Genomic DNA, 15,719 nt, shown 5'->3' with positions numbered 1-15,719 from the left:
TCTTTTTTCTTACACTTGTAGATTTAATGACCCAAACAGACGAACAAATAACCAAAAGAGAAATAAATGTCATAGATAAATGTCATAGAAGAAAAGATCTAAATTTCAAGGGTACAAAATATTTAGATGTTAGATAACTAGTTCATCTCAAAAGCTTAAGCTGATAGGAAAAGGGTTGACCATGTATGTCTAGATTAACATGACCTTCACATGCATTATGGACCATGTACATAGAGGGCTAACGAAGGCAGGATAAACTAGAAGCAGAATAACAGAGAACAAGGAATAATTAAATAAATAACTGAACTGGAGGGGGTTCAAACTAATGACCTCCAGTAAACATCACCTTCACATGCATTGTGGACCATGCACATAGAGGGCTAACGAAGGCAGGATAAACTAGAAGCAGAATAACAGAGAATGAGGAATAATTAAATATATAACTGAACTGGAGGGGGTTCAAACTCATGACCTCCAGCAAACCTAAGCTCTGATACTACATTGACCAACTAGTTAACCTCAAAAGCTTAAGCTGATAGGCAAAAGGTCAACAACGTATGTCAGGCTCAACAACAATTGCCTTAGTAAGCAATAGCTCAGTTCAATACGTATAGAGATATTTACTATGAAAATGAGCCGCAGAATGAGAAAGGACAAAATTATAGCTCATTCAGGGTTCCTTGGTAAGAAACTTTAGCTAATAGTTAACCCACCACTTCACGAACTTCATTTTCAAAAAGTCTGGCCACAGTGCTAGCACTGAAGTTTTCTATCACCTTCATACTGAGCTCCTCTCCATTACCAAGGAGCCCATATGGTTCTGAATGACTCATTCCTTTTACATTGCCTGATGCCTGACATTGTTTGTTGAAGAATTCCATATACAGCTTCCCTTCATGAGCAATCTTAGACTGTAACCATTTTGAATACTCCCAAAGTAATCTCTGAAGAAAAAATCAGTAGAAGCCACAAACAACTCAGCCTAAAATAATACTTAAGCAAGAAGGAAGAGAACAATATGAAGTAGTACAAGCTTCCATAAGTACGCCTTCAGGTGAACTGTAACAAAAATACTAACAAGTCTTCAGTAAGAAGACGCAAATGCAGAATACAATCTTTTAGGCATTGCAAAAAAATAAATAAGCATTTTCTTCAGGAGCATGTTCAGGAGGGTCATGCCAGCCTCATAGGCAACAATGTCATGTTTTTCCCATTTATATTCTTCTCTATTAATGCATGCAAACACATTCCAATAATTAGAACATCAATATAATCAACTTTTACAAAGAACTTTTATTTAATGCAAAAAGGCCATGCTCTTTGTTTTATTATTTTCTGATTTTCCATTCTTTGCTATTAACAATACTCATTCTTATTAAAATGACATATGTCTTTATATCCTGAAAATTAAAACCTAATTTTTTTTTTAAAAAAAAAGCATGCTCGAACTAAATGAAACAAATGTTAGATAAACATTTAAACTTTTCTATCATTCTTCTATATGTACTGTGGAGATGACGGTCATGACCTATTGTTTTGTATGTGCATCATTACCTTAGCAGATTAGTGCACTGCATGAGAAACCATCCAACAATTGCATGGTTGCACCACAAGTTCCATGTTATCAGAGTTATCTGCATTACCTTAGGCTCATTATGAACAGTTCAAAAACTCACAGCAAAATTTGCTCACCCAATATCCAATCTCCACCATAATGCAGTCCTCACTTCCAAGGCTACTCAAGCATACCTTCACACATATATTTCAATTTTCACCTTCAGAATGTATCTTATCACACATTTATGTGATCAGCTTATTTGTTCCCTAAAAGACTAAATACACTTTGTTTGTTGAGCAGTTGTCCTTACCATGGATGGTGATTCAGTAAAGATCACCTTTCTAAGTCTTATTAACTGCCCAAATTGTTATTGGGCCCATCTTGTTTATCAACAACCCAATATTTCTGCATTAAAGAAAATCTGATTGTCATGGTCAAGCTCAATAAAGCCTTTTGTTTCTATAATGTATGTGATAATCCCTGATCCAAGACTTGCGACATGGTTTTCTCATGGAACTCATCAGTTACAGTCTCAAACCAAGTGATGCATCAGAGATCAAGCATCATCACTTTCTAGCCAGTTGTTGCTGACTCTTATTTCAGTTTAAATATCTAGCAAGTTTTTGGATGCAATCTAAGTTGCCATAATCTGGAGCATGTACAGGATTGAAGAACTGAAGCTTTAATTTAGATTATGGAAGCACCAAAAATTTATGTGCATAAAGTAATATTAATTATCATGACTCAAATTATTATTGCTTTAGATTGAAATGCATGAAGTGGGATTCAGAAAATGCAGAGAATGCATATACATTTGTTGTTGAACTAGGATTTATTTTTATAATCAAGGTTTTACGTTTCGGCGGGATAAGGGACGTCCTGATGGGACAAGAGGCGTCTCGGTCCGTTCCTATGAGAAAACGGGACCGGGACGAGTTCGGGACTCCGAAACTCATCCACGCTGGGAGAAAAGGAGGAAAGAAAGAAAGATAAAGAAAAGGGAAAAAAAATGAAAAGAAAGAAGAAGAAAAATGAAAAAAAATAAAGGGAGAAAAAAAAGAAAGAAAAAGGAAAGGGAAAAAAAGGAAGGTAGAGGTAAATAAAGAAAAGAAGAAAGAAAGAAAAAAGAAAAAAAGACAAGGAAAAAATGAAAGAAAGGGAGAAAGATGAAGGATATCTACTGAGATGCATGATCAAAACTACTATCGGGACGAGGGGACAGCAAGGCATCCTGTTATATGGATAAAACGAGACACCTTCGTCCCATAGGATTTAAAACCTTGTTCATAATATTCCTGCAACAATACAAGATGTTAAATATTGTATGGAACAAGGTTTAATGTCCCAACAGAACAGAAGGCATCCAACCATAAAATGAGATTGGGATGGGGTCGGCACTCCGAATCCATGCAAGGGGTGAAAAAGAAAGAGGAAAGAAGGAAAAGTAAAAAAGATAAAGAAAAGCAAAAAGTAAAAGAAAAGGAGAAAAAAAATGAAAGAAAGGGAGAAGAAAAAGAAAAGAAGAAAGGAAAGAGAGAAGAAGAAAAAGGAAAAAAAAAGGAAAGGGACAAGAAAAGGAAGAAAAAGGAAAGGAAAAATAGAAAGGTAGAAGAAAATGAAAGAAAAGAAGGAAAAAAAAAAAGAAAAAGGGAGGGAGACAGAGGATATCTATTGGGACGCATGACCGAGACAGTTATCAAGACCGAATGGGACAACAAGACATCCCATTCTATAGAGAAACTAGGACAGCTCATAAAACAGATTATAAGTTCAAACTAAGCAGCCATGCCAATATTAACATCTTGAGCACATCACTATCACACTAAAATTTGGGTGTTATAATTTTGTTTTGGTGCTTTTTTTGTGGCAGTGCAACTATGCTGTATGACAACTACACCATTTATGTTAATGAAGATATTTTCCCCATCAACCTGTTCGAAGCAACATTTTTAGGTTGCGTTTGGTGTATTGCCAAGTAGTGGTAATCTGGATTACCTGCAATCTGGATAGACTGCCAGTAATGTTGATTATTGTGTTTGGTACACGCAGGTGATGTTGCAGTAAAATTACTAAGAATCTTGATTGACATGTTTGGTATGATAATCAGATTACTGATAATGTAACATCAGATTCCCAAAATATCCTTCAATCAAATTATTAGTTTAGTATTTTAAACAATTTATTTAATTTTTTAATAACAAAAATTATTATATGAAAAAAATTTATTATTTTTTAATACTTATTATTATTATTTTTAGTATTATTATTATTATTTTATTATTATTATTTTTATTATTTTTATTTTTTTATTTTTTTATTTATTTTCCCATTCCTTCTACTTCCCCCGCACACCACACCCCAACCCCCCTCTCCCCCTCCCACCCCACATGCCACCGGCACCGACCCCGACCGTTGCACCTCTAGCACCGCCCCCCGGCCGTTGCACCTCCGCCACCGCCCTGCTCCGCCTCCTCCCGACACCCTTCCTCACCACCATCATCCCCTTCGGCACCGCCTCCTGACCTCACCAGCCTTGTCCCCGCCGCCATCGCCGCTGCCCCGCTTCACCTCCTTCCGACGCCCTTCCTCACCACCACCATCCCCCTCGGCACCGCCCCCTAGCCTCACCAACCTCGTCCCTGCCGCCATCGCCGCCGCCCCGCTCCACCTCCTCCTGATGCCTTTCCTCACCACCACCATCCCCCTCGGCTCCGCCCTCAGCATCGTCGCCGCATCTCTCGACCGTTGCCAAGGGGGGAGGGGCTTGAGAAGACAGTGGCAGAGAGGAGGGGGGTGGGGCTTGAGAAGACGGTGGCGGAGAGGGAGGAGGGGCTTGAGAAGACGGTGGCGGAGAGGAGGGGGGCTAAGAGGATGGTGGTGGGGCCGGGGGGGAGAGGACGGTGGCGGAGGAGAGGGGGCAGCTCACCGGCGACGTGGGAGGAGGATAAGCACTGCGAGAGGAGAAGAGAAGCAGCAGCGCACAGAGAAGAGGGCAGGGATAATTTTGTCCAAAATATTTATTACCAGATTACCACATCTCCAGTAATCTGGATAGCCACCCATTACTCAATCAATCTGGATTGTCTCATGAGAGGTAATCTAGACTACCAATATAATATAGATTGCCATTAAAAATGAATACCAAACATAGTTATCCAATGGGCCCAGTTTAAATTGCTGGCAATCTGGATAGATTGCCTGCTACCAAACGCAACTTTAGGCATCAGCAATAGATAGACTGCGGCCTTGGCTCATCCTGTAATTTCATGGGTCATGAATTAAGTCTTCCAACACATTATCAGAAAATAATTTCAACTCTAATCAAAGAATCGTGCTTGCTTAACTAATATTCAAACCACTGGTACTCTAATGGAGTTCCAATTGAAGCTTCATCTCAAGGATGGTGTGTTTCTTTCAAATCCTAGATTACAAGAGTTCATGGGTTGCCTTATTCATTTCAAGTCTATAAGATCAACATTGTTCATGCGAGGTAAGGACTATTTCAATTGTGCTCCTCAACCCACTATGTTAGGATATGCCCTTTCAATATCTCTGGAACCATTAATTCTGTTCTTCTTGCTAAGCAGTTAATCTTCATACTTGCACAAACACTGATTGTGCTAATGACCCAACTGATTTAAAATCTATTAATATGTATCACTCTCAAGAATTTCCTCATATCTAGAAAGAGTAGATTGCTCTCACCTTAGTCAAAGGTTGAATAAATCATAGTCCAACATCACAACCATGGTTCGCCAAACCAAGGGTGCCGAACTGTACCAGTGGCTAACCAGTGCAGTTCAGACATCTGACTTGGAATGCCGGCGAAAGTGGAGCAAGGGAGAAGGAAAGAGAGGAAGAGAGAGAAGGGGAGAGAAGGAGAGGGGAAGACCGGCAGTGGCCTGCCGAAACCACCAAGCCTTCGGATCTCAACAGTCCTCCATGAGATGCAAGAAGAGAGGGGGGAAGGGAGGGGAAGAAGGTGGGGAGGCCATCAATGGACCGCCAGATAGCCATCGGATGGCCCAAAATAGCACCGCAGCGGGTCCACCCGATGGCCACAACGGCCTTCCAATGGCCTCCCCGCCGCCTTCGCCTCCCTCCTCTCCCCTCTCTTTCCCTCTCTCTATCTCTCTCTTCTCATTTCTCTCATGGAGGATCCTGAAGTTTAGGAGGCCTCAACAGCCCTCCAATGGCCTCACAACTCTCCAGTGGCCATCATAGGCATCTTCACCGGCCTCTCTTTCCTTCCCTCCCCCCTCTCTCTTTTCCTCCCCAATTCATCTCCCATTTCCGTATCGATTTGGATTTGGAATGGGAGCATACCGACTCATACCACCAACCAACCAGCATGGGGTCCGGTTCCGAGTCGGTGATCCTTGATCACAACCATAGAGGCTTTTGGGTGTCGCTTGCTTACCTTTGACATGCGTTCCCTTTACAATTGTAGCTCCTCAATTATGATAATTAGCACCCAACATAGGTTATCAATACCCAAGACTTTTATAAAGATATAGAGGATACATTAATAACATCTCCTTCCACTCTTCACAGTCTTCACTTAAGACTAACAATGGCACTTTTGGACATATCTATTGCATATTGCATCAATGATTGAACAATGCTAAGTCTGATAGGAGTGCTTGAGTAAGAAATATTGCATATTTGTATATTTGTCGATCATGTATGTATATCTTAATAAAATCCATGTATACGTCTAGTGCTCAGATACTACAACATGAGTAAACTGGCCCATGGAAATTGCATAGATATGGCTAGATTTCTCTATAAGAAAATGATTAAATTGCAATAACCACCACCCAATATTTATCTTTCAGTTTTAACTGAAAAAAGAAGATGCAATGGTAGTAATTTATTGTTTAATGTTTCTAGACACAGAATTGATGAGGTCAATAGGGACAGGAAAAAAAATACTTGTGCATCAGAAAGAGCTGGACCAATAATTTCATTTTGAACAGCCAAAGTGGCAGGGACAGAACTAGATCTCTCTCCTTTGAAAGAATATGTAGAAATCAGATCAATATTTGACAACTGAAGAGTGGACTCTAAAAGCTTCGTCACCCGTGCTTTTGCTGTCTCAATCTGCATTAGTATCAATATAAATTCTATCAACAAAAACATAGAAAATAACAGACTGATACATGGTAAATTATCTTACACAACTTTAACCCAGGAAGCATAAGATACTATAAATTATGATTATTTAAAACTTAAAAGAAAACATACCAGAGACAAAATCTGTTTCCTCCATGAAATGCTCTCACCTTCCATCTTCACAGCATACTCTTTTGCACTGCTAACAACTTCCTTGATTGATATCAAGTCTTCATTGGCATTCTCATATTCCTTTTTCATCAGTCTATCACAAGAAGTTAGTAAACGGTCAGCAATTCCAATTGGTGTTTCCAGCTTCAGCCTCACTCTCTCCATTCCAGTGTCCGTCGATCCATCCAAGAAACTAAAGAGGAAGTTCTCAAGTTCATAAAATCTGCTGCTCATCCAACGAGGATCATTTAGCAAAACTTCTTCATAGTTTCTTCCCTCATAAACTGAAGAAAGCTTTGCTTCCAGCGCAGATCGTGCTGAGACAGGAAACAACATTACATCTTCTGTATTAAGCAACTTCTGCGCATTCTCTTTAACAAATGTTGTCGCCTCCTCAAGCTATATGCAAATCCGAAAATGGAAGTGTAAGTAAAAGAGCGATGTGGATATACGACATAAATTATATGCTCTGACAAAAACAAATAGCCCAGCAACATTATAAATAACTAATTTGAGGAATTTTAACGGAAGGGACATTTATAAATCAAACCTCACTGGCATTCCGATAGAGATCCAGTTTATTTAATACAAACACCACTTTTTTCTTCCACTGCTGTACATACAAGAGAAAGGCAACCTAGAAGTTGCAAAGACAAACCAAGTGTTAGCTACTTCGACAGACAATTATTAGTTGCATATATAATTGCTTGCTTGATAGGGTATTGAATGATGAATCTCTATCCAGGTGAGAGCATCAATCGGAACTAAAAGACAAAATAAGAGAATGAGGCTAGACATAAATAAAACATTGTTGGGAAGCTAAGCATTTGCTAGATGCATCACTAATATCAGATTAGAAAAAACAGTAACATAGCAATGTTTTAAGATGAGGATGCTGCATAACCATATGATAGTGTTATTTGCATTTGAATTATGTTGAGTAGCAGATATTACATGAATGGAATGTCATTTGCTATACACTAGAATGCTGGAATTGCTGGAGCCATTGTAGAAAGATTATGAAATTTCTCCAAGACTAAATTTTTTGAAAGAAGAAGATGCGGAATTAACATAATGTCCTGTCACATCAAATCAGGGCCAACCTAATGAAAAGGATTTTACAATAATGTGTATAATCCCAGCATCAGTCAGCTTCCTAGTGAATGGCTCCTATTGCGCTCAATTGTGGTAAATATTTTTTCTTAGTAGAAAAAGGACACATCCCTGTCAACAATAAGCCAATGAAATGCTACAATAACCATATGATTTCTAATCTAGACTATTATTAAAATCTTTCTAACAAGGATTGATTGACTGAAGTAACTGCCCATAAAGTATTATATCTAGTGACATATATTGTGGATGCAGCCTATCAGCAAAGTACACAAGTGTGTGCCTTTGTGCTGGTATCTGTCCATACCAAAGCTTACCTCTTCATTTTGGATGCATAAATGCTATTAGCTTGTGTCCTACAATCTGATTTAGATGGAACAGACCGTCAAGAGAAGCTTATGTTTCTCTAGGGGGTTAGGGACTTTTTGCACCATTCTTTCTTTTTCTTGATAAGGCTCTCAAAGCTCATTAGACATCATATCGTAAAGTCATTATTCTACACTGGATCAAAAGTTAGAAATGAAGGTATACACAACATACAATTTTTACATGGCAATATCATTTTGGCTTTTAGTAGATGAACTTCCCATGGTGATAGCAACATGTGTATGGTGCATAAAATATGTTGTTTAATTCCCATCATTTTCATCACAAAGTTTAAGCTTATTTCTTTTACTAATTTGTAGGCTACTGAAGTGATGCTTATCTGTATGGCAGCTTCCTTAGAATTACATAATGCATGTTCTAAAACTGCAATTACAAACAAATATCTACCGTAATTTTTAAACTAGATTTTTATAGGTTATTAAAACTTATATTTGTTTGCTACACATAATACACTGGTACAAAGCAAGTAAAATTGATTTATGTTTATAAAAAGGGATAAAGTAGCATTCCGTGACATGCTAGCTGGTAGCATGTGCCAAGTGTCATAGAACACTCCTAGTATGCTAGTCATTAACTAAGAACACAATCCATGATACTTTAATTCTTGCTTTCAAATAACCGACAATCATGTGTTGGGGCATTGAAACCCTTGATTCAATCATTTGGAATTTTGGATATCCTGCATCTGGAACCAGCATGTTGGAACTATTGAAACCAACTCAAGTAAAGAACAATGCAAACGCAAAAACTAACAAAGGATATATTTTATGGTACTGAATAAACTAAAACAGATTAGCAGTAATTAATCATATGCATAAAGGACAGATTCGCTAAAATCATTTAATTATGAATGAATTGCATGCGAAACAGAACTAAGACAAAGAGAAGACTTGCATTTCTCTCCTTGCAAACATTAAAAAAAAAAAAAACAAAGAAGTATACATGTCACCTTTATACTTCAGTCTTACGCTTCACATACCATTTGCATAGCTATTTTGAAGATCCAAAAAGTGTGTTTAGTCCTAGATTGGTTGTGCGCTAGGAGTTCATGGGGAGATCACTTATACAAGACCAAGAAACTCAAATAACTTGCATGGCCTCTTTGGTTTCTTAGACCTCTTTGGTTTCTTTAATCATTATAAATGGAATTGGAGCAACCCAACCTATGGACTAAAGACAATGCAACATGTGCCCTTTCAGGGCTGACCACAGGCAAATTGTGGTACTTGTGATTGGATTTAATTGGACCTCAACCCTTAGCCTAGCAAGGACACCAAGGATTAAATGGCAGAGTATGTGAAGACCTATAAGAGTGTGTATCACAATGTTCGGAACCATACAGGTTGTGTGCTGGGAAGATCATAAGGAGATCTTGTGTACTTACATAGAACCAAGGAACCCAAGTAATAACTTCTGGCTAGCCTTTTTTCGTGAGGTCTGGACCATTAAAGCTATGGTACCATGCCTAACTTGTGCCTGATTTATATGTCTCCTAGTAACAGTGCTGGAACTATATGCACAACTAGTTTCAACCTCATAAATTACCATACATCTACAGGGATGTGTGGCTGATACAAGGAATAGACATAATCATCTATGCAAGATTACAAGACACTTGGATAAGCAGTGGGAAAATGAATAATACCATATATTATATTAACAGTATAAGTTAGATGAATATCACCATCATGAATGCAACCATAACCCATTAGTATTAAAAACTTAACCTTCTAGTGCATTTCACTTTAGTTCAACCAGACCATGAAATCATCATTCAGTCATATAATCATGTGACCACATAGAAATTGCCATAAAAAGACTAAACCAAATTTCTTTTCCTTTTACTTTAATTTCTAGTGCCTAAGATAAGACCTTAAATGATTTCTTATCCCACAGCATGAAATCATAGAATTATGCAAATGATTGTTAGAGAGGAGCCTTATAAACGTAAAAAGCTAATAAGATTGAAAGACACACTGGCTAGTCTTTTACAAAAAGTATATCCTACAATGAGATCACATAGAAGGTTAAATAATTTAATTAATAACTAAGTCCATAAGTTTACAGCACTTGGTTGGAGATGAACTAGAGATACCACAGAAAGAAAATCAGAAGCAGTTACCCAGTTAGTTACCTCGTTTTCATAGGATTGTTTATTTAACACCGGACACATCATGTACAGAGAAAGATTTTTTAAGAATATTTACTGTAACACATTCAAGGGGTACAGTGATTTGGATTCAAATCCCCCTATCACCGCAATTTTGGCTGGCTTCCGGCTATCCTAGTTATCAGAAAAAGAAAAACTTTAACATATTTGCTGTATTTATTGTACAAATAATGATCTTGGTTGATGGGATGCCGAAATCGAACTTTTATAACTCAAAAATTTATTTGTTTCATGGACCGACTAATAAATGTTCAGGTCAAAAAGCATTTGAATGCACTTCAGAAACTTAATGACAATCTTTCTTCCCAACATTATTTTCAGATAGTCTGCATACATCAAACATACATACTTATGTGCATGCATGGATGTATGCATGCATGTATGTATTTATATACATATCATAGCATAACTAACATGTTTCAGTGGTTCCAACTTCCAACAAACAAATCATACCTCACTTTCAGTCAGTGGTCGGTCTGATGATATGACAAAAAGAATTAAATCAGCACGAGGCACGAACTCTTCAGTAAGGCGTTGTTGCCTTTGGAGAATGACATTAGTTCCTGGAGTATCAACAAGGTTCATCTGTTTCACCAAGCAAGCATATATTAGCTTCGTTAATACATACAGACATACATACACATATATATATATAGATACATATACATATACATATATAGATACACATACATATATACATATACATATATACATATAGATACATACATATACATATATACATATAGATACATACATATACATACATACATACAGACACATGTATCTAGATACATACATACATATAGATATATACATACAGTATGTATGTATATATATCTATATGTATGTATGTATGTATGTATAGATATATAGATATATATATATATATATGTATGTATGTATATATATATCTATATGTATGTATGCATGCATGCATATATATACATATATGTATGTATGCATGCATGCATACATGGATATATATATGCATGCATGCATGAATGCATACATATATACATATATATGTATACATACATACATATATACATATATATGTATACATACATACATATATATGTATACATACATACATATATATGTATATATATATATATATATATATGTATGTATGTATGTATGTATGTATGTATATATATATATATGTATGTATGTATGTATGTATGTATGTGCATACATGCATGCATGTATGCACATACATACATACATACATACATACTACGTACATACATACATACATACATTACAAACAAACATACATACATACATACATATATCTTGAACTGCAAACAAATATCAAATGAAGAGAATTTGGCAAGTTGACAACATGACCACTTTCTCGATTAGCAAAAAAAAAAGTGTGGGCATTATTGATATGTCAAGGTCTTCATTACATGGATTTAGAGCTCATGTGTCAGTTATAGGGCTATGTCTAAGCATTAGACCCTTTGAATAATTAAGAATTTCTTCTTAGAGCACCATGTCCGAGAGTCATACCAAATGCTTGTTAAAGCGACAGATGTGGGTACTTTAGGCTAAATCAAAGACATAGATAAACACACAAAGCTAAAATCTATTAGGTTCACCAAACCAATACTGGGATCATACCAACCGACGATTGGTTCGGTATGGCCAGTACATAGCATATCGACCTAAGCTTTACCAGAACCAAAAGGAAAAATAGGGAGAGGGGGAGAGAGAGAGAGGGGAGAGAGAGAACAAGGAGAACGAGAGAGCAAAAGAGAGATTGAGAGAGGGGGAACATGTATCCATCATCATTATCGTTGTTATGGTTGTCATCGTTAGCAGTGGCAGTGACGAAACCCTAGCCCTAGTGAAAGAGGCGAGTGAGGAGAACTAGTGAGAGAAAGAGAGAGCAGTAGGCTTCCTCAAATGGAGAGGGCGAGAGAGAGACTGAGAGAGAGGGATGCATACCAATCCATCATCATCATCGTTGGTGGTGGCGACAATGATAATACCCTAGCCCTAGCGAGCAAGGCGAGGGAGAGGCACAGGCAAGAGCAAGAGAAGTGAGCTAACGAGACAAGCGAGGTGAGTGAGAGGGTTATATAGAACCGAACCAAAATCGAAAGCCTATTCTATCCCATCAACCGACCGGTTTAGTTCACCATGCCTTGAACTCGGCGGTTCAAGATGATTCAGCCATCCTTATCGATAACCTTTTACGATAAATTTTTAACTTCCCCATGGAGATGACTAAGAAATTCTTTTACTTAAATAGCTTCAATATTTTTCCTTGTTAACTTACATTAGAATGGAGAAGCAATTATAAATGAGCAAACAATAATGCAATAACCCACAAATGAAGAGCATTAGCCCAACATATACAAACAATAGGCTATGACACCTCAAAGGAGATACGTGCATGTGCATTCTATGCGCATGCAACACGTACTTAAAATGAAACCTCCAACACTCTCTCAAGCTTACCATGTGTTACAAAACAAGAATTTTCAAAATAAAACTAGAAGTATAGCAATGTCCATAATGAAAATTCCCACAAGAATATTCACATATCAAATTTAGAAAATCAGAAAATATGTGCAAATGGGACTGTCTACAAAGTCATGATGGTTTCAATGTACTACATCCTCTCACCATAAGGTATTCATATTGCCATCTAAATAGCACTCTAGCTATCATAACTAAGGTGTGTTGGAAACCAAGCAACCCCAGCCATAAATGCATCAAGAAAATAAGACTACATTTATGGGAAAGAAAATTGCCATGTTAAACGCAAAGTTTTTAAAATCGCACAAACAGCGAACCAGCAAGTTATCCGGTTTCTAGGTTGACCAATCCAACCAAGATGCCGTCCTCTTTGTCCTCATCGATTCCCGGCCTTTGACCCTGCTGACCAAAACTTAAAGGCCGTCCAGAAGCACCTCTCCCACTTCCTCGACACTACCTCCCCTCCCCCAGATTGGATCCCTCTTCGACACCTTCACTCATTGGGCCCCCCCGTGTCACCATCAAGCATGGCATAATGTCCGCCTACAACAACCTTGTTGGCACTACCACCAATGCCATCATCTGTCTGTTCTTCGCAGCGGCCGTCAATGGGATTGCCTCAAGTGCAAGGCTCGATGACGCCCAACTAGTTGTCATTCCCCACATTAGTGACCTATCACCACTTTGAGACTCGACAGGTCTTGCATGCATTTGCACCACAAACCACGGGAGCCACAAGAAATATAACAAGGGAACCAAAGGGGAATTCTACCTAAATTGCACTATCAAGTGCCCTGTCAAGTGCGACCACAAGAACCTCACTGGCCACCACTCCAACCTCAACCACATCGCCCGCTTCTGACTCTCGATCGTTCCCTGCTCATCTGCCACCCCTCCCTCCTCTCATCTGCCACCCCCTCATCCACCACGATCACCATCTGCTCCACCACCACCGTAGCTCCCTCCGTTCCAGATGCCACACCTACCCTCTCCCCGCCACTCTCCGTCACCTCCATGGCTGTCAGCACTGGCAATTGGATATTGGCTGTGGGGGTTTGGAGGCCATCAAGGTGGGGAACGAGATTGGAGCAGCATACCCAAAAAAAAAAATCCAAACTCGCAAGAAACAGACCGGACCAGCTGGTCTGATCAGTTTGTCCAATTCTCCCGAGTTTGACCAAGTTTTAACCAGTTTTAAAATACCCTTTAAACAGGACCAATTAAGCATCCAGTTCCTGGTTCAACAAGCTGAACCAGCTGGTCTAGTCCAGTTTTAAAAACATTGGTTATATGGGCTCAGCCCTAAAGCAAAAGATGATTGCTTCTTTTTCTACCAAAGGAGTTTTCAACATGGACCAAAGAAACCATAACAACAGCTGACTGACATAATCATCTGGCTGACCATTTGGTTGTACCATTATCACTGATTCACTAAGGTTCAAGGATTGTTGCAGGCCATCTAGTTAAGGAGGTTTTGCAGGAAAAGAAACAACTTGGTTTGCAATATTTGCAAAAAGAGACCACTAATTATTTTTTTCTTAAACAATTTACTTTGAACATCATGAGACCAGCATAACCCTACAATCAGATGGTTGCGAACATGTCTTAATTGAATGACACATATTGGTAATCAGATTGTTGCGCATGTGAAAAATATATTTACAACCTTCCACAAGTTCAAAAGTGGCTGTTTCTTAAGAAAATAATTCCAGCTGGTTGTTTGTAATTATCATGATAAAGGAGACCTTTCCTGCAAAACTCCCACTACTTAAAAAGTGATAGGCATAGAGCCCGCGTACGTACACACACACACACACACAGATGATAGGCTTAAACCACTTCTCAACCATTAAAAGGATAGTAGCTATAATATAGATGAGGAAAATGGATTCTTTTGAAAATCTCCTACCTCCATGCCCAACCATAATCATCATTTATTCATCTCCCTACATCTCAATAGCAGCCAGTAAGTGCCTCTCTCTCTAACATTCTCACAATCGCACCACTTACTACCACAGAAAACAATAAGTCATTCTACCTTCAATTTTCACTATATTTTTGCATTTATTTTTACAGTAAATTTTAAAGAGATCAAAAGGTCATAGATTGTTTATTTACAGCTCAATACCTTATTTACCAAGAAGCAAGAATTCAAATCCTAGCAGACGTCCCAGGACGTCCCATGGGACACCGGGATGGGGTACCATCCCATGTATTGGGACAGGCCGTCCCGCTAACGTTCCAGCATCCCGATTGGGATGCCTTAAGACATTCTTTGTCCCAAGTGTCGGGACAGGACGAGACGACGATGCATCCCGTTCCATAAAAAAATCGGGACAGCCTCATCCCACAGGATTTAAAACCTTGCCAAGAAGGTTATTTAAGTTTTAATATCATGGAGTACTATGCTTCTTTTTGATCAAATGTTTCTGATATCTCAAGTTGCTAATATGAAAATTTGAGAGTACAGAAAAAGAAAAGTGGAAAAGTCTGCTATGGTTGTTTTGATGCCCTTACATACGGTACCTATGAGTCTCCACAAAGTGGCAAATATTGAAATTTTCTCTTTTATTTGTTTTAAGTGTGCGTTTGTCTATGGCAAAAGTGTGTGTTTGTCTATGGCAAACTCCATGTATCACTTGAGTTTTCTTCTTCTTTCTTTTTTTTTAATTTCCCTCTATTGTCATCACATCATGCATTGCACCCAATACCACT

The 15,719-nt window shown here is 38.3% G+C and overlaps 1 protein-coding gene across 4 annotated transcripts in view; it reads right to left on the bottom strand.

The window, feature by feature from the left end:
* LOC105049151 (probable transmembrane GTPase FZO-like, chloroplastic) overlaps nt 1-15,719 on the bottom strand; it is a 52,658-nt gene that overhangs the window by 6,825 nt on the left and 30,114 nt on the right. For 3 of the 4 annotated variants that reach the window (XR_832745.4, XM_073260589.1, XM_010928721.4), the window contains exons 5-9: nt 10,968-11,099; nt 7,395-7,481; nt 6,806-7,243; nt 6,494-6,661; nt 714-944 (exon numbers count right to left, since the gene is read on the bottom strand). Coding sequence is in view for 3 of the 4 variants with exons in the window: in XM_073260589.1 (XP_073116690.1) it covers nt 714-944; nt 6,494-6,661; nt 6,806-7,243; nt 7,395-7,481; nt 10,968-11,099 (1,056 nt within the window). In the remaining variant the exon portion in view is untranslated. The remainder of the gene's footprint in view (nt 1-713; nt 945-6,493; nt 6,662-6,805; nt 7,244-7,394; nt 7,482-10,967; nt 11,100-15,719) is intronic. The other variant, XM_029265719.2, reaches the window with a different exon arrangement.

This window comes from Elaeis guineensis, chromosome 7 (genome assembly GCF_000442705.2).
Source record: "Elaeis guineensis isolate ETL-2024a chromosome 7, EG11, whole genome shotgun sequence".
In the NCBI taxonomy this organism is placed as follows: Eukaryota; Viridiplantae; Streptophyta; class Magnoliopsida; order Arecales; family Arecaceae; genus Elaeis; species Elaeis guineensis.
This window is presented reverse-complemented; position numbering and strand designations above follow the sequence as displayed.